This window comes from Pantherophis guttatus, chromosome 10 (assembly GCF_059756535.1).
Source record: "Pantherophis guttatus breed Tessera chromosome 10, ASM5975653v1, whole genome shotgun sequence".
NCBI classification, from domain to species: Eukaryota; Metazoa; Chordata; class Lepidosauria; order Squamata; family Colubridae; genus Pantherophis; species Pantherophis guttatus.
The window spans coordinates 81,975-86,939 of record NC_142072.1 but is presented as its reverse complement, the minus strand read 5'-3'; the positions used below and the strand labels follow the sequence as shown (position 1 = coordinate 86,939).

At 63.9% G+C, this 4,965-nt stretch overlaps 1 protein-coding gene across 2 annotated transcripts; it reads right to left on the bottom strand.

Annotated features, from left to right (window-relative positions):
• Window positions 1-496: 496 nt before the first annotated feature.
• Window positions 497-3,894, bottom strand: LOC148112321 (uncharacterized). Of its 2 annotated transcripts, XM_087876109.1 has the most exons (4): window positions 2,705-3,894; window positions 2,196-2,400; window positions 1,434-1,606; window positions 497-1,137 (listed from the first exon to the last, which is right to left on the bottom strand). In XM_087876109.1, exons 2-4 carry the CDS (start codon window positions 2,383-2,385, stop codon window positions 1,045-1,047), a joined length of 456 nt encoding a protein of 151 aa, XP_087732235.1. In that variant the 5' UTR covers window positions 2,386-2,400; window positions 2,705-3,894; the 3' UTR covers window positions 497-1,044. The 2 variants fall into 2 exon arrangements, with proteins under 2 accessions (XP_087732235.1, XP_087732236.1); XM_087876110.1 differs by lacking the exon at window positions 2,705-3,894 and having other exon boundaries at window positions 2,196-2,498.
• Window positions 3,895-4,965: the final 1,071 nt, after the last annotated feature.

Sequence of the window (4,965 nt, the reverse complement as noted above, 5' to 3'; positions counted from 1 at the left end):
GTCTCTAGCAGTGATTTCTCCACAATATCCCCTTTAAATGGGGGGCGGGGGGAGAGCAGGGTCCTCCAGCCTTGAAGGTCCGGCTTTAAAAGAGACAATGCCTGGTGCTGCTTTGAGCGGAACCTCCTGGCTCAGCCTGACTTGCAAGAGAGTGGGGAAGAACAGTCTCCATGGCAGCTGTCACTAGCCAGCCTTTAGCTTTCTGGATCAATTCAGTGTCCAAGGCTTCCTTGGGAGGGAAAGAGCTGATTCGGGCTCAGGCAGGGGAGTTCAGATTCCATGTTAAGAGAGAAGGAGCAGCTTTCCAGAGCAGGGCTGAGCCTTGCCTGGCTCCCTCTCCCGCTCTTGGGGGAACCAGAGCCTTCCTTGGCGAGGATTGTGACCTCTTGCAGTCCTTGTTCTCCCACAAGCATCATCAAGGAGGATGCCCAAAGGATTCCTCACCCATTGACACCTTGGCCTACATTGCTCTGTAGGATAAAAGAGGCTGGTGCCGTTTCTGCTTTCATCAGGTTTTATTGAAAAGGAAATGTACAAAAAAAATTTTCATCTCTTCACAAGATACGTACAACCAACCCCTCAGATATGTACAGGTAGCACCCAATTGTATTCTATGTACAGGCATGAAGACTGTCTATATGCACACAGCAGCAGCTGCACCAATGTGCAGGTTTTCTCTCGCCACCCCCACTCCCCACATATCTATACAAGTTCAGGCCGTACTTACAGTGGATATTGTAGGCTGTCCCTCTAGAGTTGAGGTGGCAAGTGCAATTCTGTTCTCTCCCAACCCGCATGTACAGGCTCAGTGAAAAATATTCATATAGTGCTAACTTGTCTCGCCCCTACCCATCTGTGCAGCTCCCCATAAGGCACTGCTGGGCTGGGGGCAAACTCAGAGCAGGGCATTGTTTGCCCACCACGATGGGCTCGAGGCCAGCTATTTGCGGGCATCTGTTCTTTGAGGCTGCTGTTCTCCTGGCCAGCAGGAAGAGAAGTCGCAAAGCAGCTCAGTGGATGGCTCTTCGCTCCAAGACTTGTCTGTCACCCCCTGGCAGGTAAGTTGTCCAAGATACCCAGTAGATGGAAGACGAAATGGTACAAGTGAGCCAAGAGGGCACCCCGAGGCCTGTGTTCCTAAATGTGCCAGAAGGGGACACAAGAAAAGACTGTTAAGCAGGGACAGGGCTGACCACACCCAGCTCCCTGTCCAGCTGCTGCCTCAAATACACAAGTAGTTATACACTCCGAATTGCTGCTGGGCCGGGCCCTGTCCATGACTAAAGAGACTGAAGGGGGGGGGCTGCCCCAGTTGGTCTCTTTCTGGCCCAGGATACAGCAACTCCAAGCCAGGAAGCTAAATTCCCCAAGGGGGAAAAGATGTGGGGCCAGGTCTAGCGCACAGCACCCTTTGCTCTACCCCCAAAGCTTACCCTCTGTTCGTGGTCTTGATGGAAACGGTCTCCCATGTGGCGAAGCCGAGCCCCAATGGCCTGCTCCAGGTTGAGTGGGGTTCTTGGGAGGTGTCCATTAGGGCCTCCTGCGCTTTGCTCTGGCTCCGTGGGGGCTTCCTCTTGGGTGTAGGATGCTGCTGGCTGCATGCTCGCTGCAGAGAAGGAAAGGGAGGTGAGGAGGGCAAGGGTGCCTTCTGGCAAGTTGGGATGGGACTCAGCAGCAGGAGGCACAGGGGCAGTTCCAGTGTGGTTTCCTATCTCCTTGGCAACTGGGGCTGCTGCAGCTTAAGGGGAGTATTTCCCGACAGGACTTTCCTCTCTGCACTCAGCATGGCTGGGGATTTGAGATCCTAAGGGCAGGCAGGAGGGATCCCCATGCCAGTAGGGCAGGGGCACTGCCTGCCCCCGTTTCAGCAAAGAGCCAGGAAGAGCCTGGCAGGACCTAGTGGAGGCTGCGGGCACCGCCCACTCGGCCACTGCTCCCGCCCTCTCAAGCCTCTTCCCGGGCTCCAGAGGACTGGCCTGGTGGTGGTGCGGCTTTCATAGAGGGCTGGGGAAGCCGGACAGGCTTCAGAATGGGCCGAGGAGAGGTTTCCCAGAAAAAAAGCTCCGCTAGAGGCGCAGCAAGGCAGAAGCAGAGCAGTCGGGCCGCGCTCCAGGCAAGGCTTGGGGCAAACTGGTCGAGGATCAGCGGCGGGACCATCAGCTACCCTGGCCGACACGCGAAGCCAAGCCACTCACCACGGACGCTCCCGGGAGGCTCCCGTGCCCGCCCGCAACGATAGAGACAGTTCAGCCCGGGTGGCAAGGCGAGCGGCGGGCGGCAGACGGAGGGCGGCAGGGCCAGCGTCCCCCCCACAGGGAAGGTTGGGCTCCGGGACACAGTTGCTGTCGGCTCGGCGAGGCTCCGGTCCTGCAATGGTCTAGCCATGGCGCTCGGGGGGATCTGCCGGGCAAAGAGCGGTCAAGGCACAGAGCGACGAACCGCCCGCCTGCCCGGGGAGAACGCGGCACAGGATCGGCGACCCAGCCAAGGGGCGGAGCAGAACGGCCGCGCCAAGCCCTGTGTTTGTAAACAAACCAAGCGGCGGTTCGGCACCTGGCTTGTCTCGGCTGCAGGGTTGTCCTGGGCACGGGGTCTCTCCCCACTCCAACAGCAGTAAACGCCCTGATCCCAGCCCCGCTGCGGCCACGTGTGCTCCGCCCGGACCGAGTCCCGCCGCCCCGCCGCGGCGTCCTCCCACACTTACTGCAGCTGCATGAACCGTCCGGGGCGGCTCGGGGGTCGCGGAGCTCCAACTGGCACGGGCGGCGTAAGCGGCGGCACGAGCGAGGCAGGGTAAGCGGACGCGGCAGCGACGGGACGATCCTCGCTGCGAGCCAGGCAGCCGCGCGGAGCAGAGCTGCCAGCCCGCAGACCCCGCCCGTCGTGACGTCACCGACCCCGCCCCCAGGAAAGTTCGGCCTTGTGCAAGAGCCGGGGATCCCCCCGCGGGAGGGGCGAGGTGCCCCTTCCCGGCCGCCTCTCCGGCTCAGCGCTCGTCTCCGACCGGGCGGGCGGGGCACCCCACCAGCCCGCTATTCTGGCCAGCCCCGCTGCTGCGGCCTTGAAGGCACGAGCGCAGGGAGAGCGGGACCCGGGGGCCGGGCTCGCGAGGGTGCTCCGTAGCAGCGGCTCCGCATCGACCTGAGGTCGTGCTCCCAGTCTTTGGGGCAGAGTCGCCTACCTAGGGCCGATTGGCCCCTCCAGCCCCGTTTCTTACGTGACCCCGAGCCGAGCACAGGTTCCTGCAGAACCCTCAGACGGGAAGCGCCGGGAGGCCGTCCGTAAGCAAGGGGGCCAGGCCGGCCTCCCAGCCCGGGACCGCTTTTGAGAGCCCGCCGCCTTTGGTTTCCCTGTGAAGATGGGCAAAGGGGCGACCAGGCCTCCTCCGCTGGGGGACGAGCAGAGGTTGTTTAAGCCGGGCACCCCTTGGGAAAGGCGCTGGGGTTTAGTGGGCCTTTGTGCGGATGCCCTACAGCGAGAGAGTCTCTTTGCCCCAACTGGGCGCGGGGCCGGTTCTGGTCACGCTGCTAAGCCCTCGACTAGGCCGAAACAGGAGGCTCTTCTCCAGGCAAGGACCGGGGCCCGCCCGCGCCTTCCGCCAGCATAGGGCGGTGCGCTGGGAAGGCGGTGAAGGGGCAGCGCTTCCGCCTGTCGGCTGCCGCCAAACCCGCCGGACCGCTTCCCTGGCCCGGGCTGAGCCTTAAGAGGCGTCGGGCACGGAGCACAGCTCCGGAGAGGACAGCCCTCGACTCGGCGCGGCCGAAGCGTTTGTTTATTCCGAGCTGCCGAGGGAGCGCCCAGGGGAGCGCAGCGAAAGGTCGCGCGGCATCCAGGAACAAGCGGGCCCTGCGCCGGAGCAGGGCTGCAGTCCCTCGCTCGCCTGGCCCCTCCTCCGAGCTGCTGCTCGCGTGACCTCCGGTGGAGGGATCCCGCCGCCTGGCTGGCTGAGCCCCAGCACCGCCGAGCCAACGAGCGCCGCGTCGCCGGGACAGGAGCCGGGCAGCAGCCAATGGCGACGCGAGGCGGCGGGTTTGTGGGAGCGCTTTTGCTGCTGTCTCTGTTGCGGTCTCTCTCCTCCCACCCCCCCACCGCCCGCGCTGACATCACTGTTTATTCCTTCTTGGCCGGGGGTGGGGGTGGGGGGAGGGTTCGGCTGGCACATGCGCCGGGCTGGCCAGGACTAACGCCTCGTTTCGGCGGCTGCGGCGCAAGTGAATTTGCCTAGTGACAGCCTCCCTCCCTGCGCACGCCGCTTCGCGATGAGGTCATCCCCGGGGACTGGGGGATGGTCCGGGAGAGGCACCGCCAAGGCTACCTGGACAGCCCGCCATGCCTTCTCGTCCGCCTCCAGCTGGCGGGGCGGAGGCGATCCGCGCGAACGTGTTGGCCGCGCTCTCCGCCTAAGGCGGGCGTAATTGGCCCTTTGAACCCCGTCCGCGCAAAGAATGCGGGGCGGTTCGTTTTTGACTGTCCGAGCGCTGCGGCGAGGCCGGGAATCTCCCGGGGCCTTGAAGGCGGACACCTGGCAGTTGGAGCACCGCTCCGAACGTGCCGTGATCTAACCTCGGAGCCCGCGGGGAGAGGCATTAGGGGATGTCAGGGGAGTGTCGCGGCTGTCTCGAGAGGGATTCCCTGCGCTGGGCCACGCGACCCCGCCGGTTCCGCTTGGCCGCCTTGTGCTCCTCCGCGGCGCCGGGAGTTTCCATTGGCAGTCGAGGATGGTGCGCAACCATTCAGCGGCCGGCAGGTGCCTGTTTCCACAGAAAAGCGCCTGCCGACGGCCCAGAACCCAGGCAACACGCGGCTGACGGGTGCGGTCACGCCCCCCCCCCCCCAGCCGACGAGTTCAGGGCGGGGCTGGCTGGGTCCGGTTGCGGTGCCCGAGGAGCGCTGGCAGCCGGCGGTCTAAGCGCCGCACCTTCGCGGGCCGAAGACAGTTCGGGCTACTCGCCTCGCTGCACGGTG

Coding starts and splice junctions, on each gene's coding strand:
- LOC148112321 (XM_087876109.1), bottom strand. CDS start 2,385: ATGGCTAGACCATTGCAGGACCGGAGCCTCGCCGAGCCGACAGCAACT. Junction 1,607..2,195: donor GCCTCCCGGGAGCGTCCGTG/GTGAGTGGCTTG, acceptor CCTTCTCTGCAG/CGAGCATGCAGCCAGCAGCA. Junction 1,138..1,433: donor ATCAAGACCACGAACAGAGG/GTAAGCTTTGGG, acceptor TGGCACATTTAG/GAACACAGGCCTCGGGGTGC.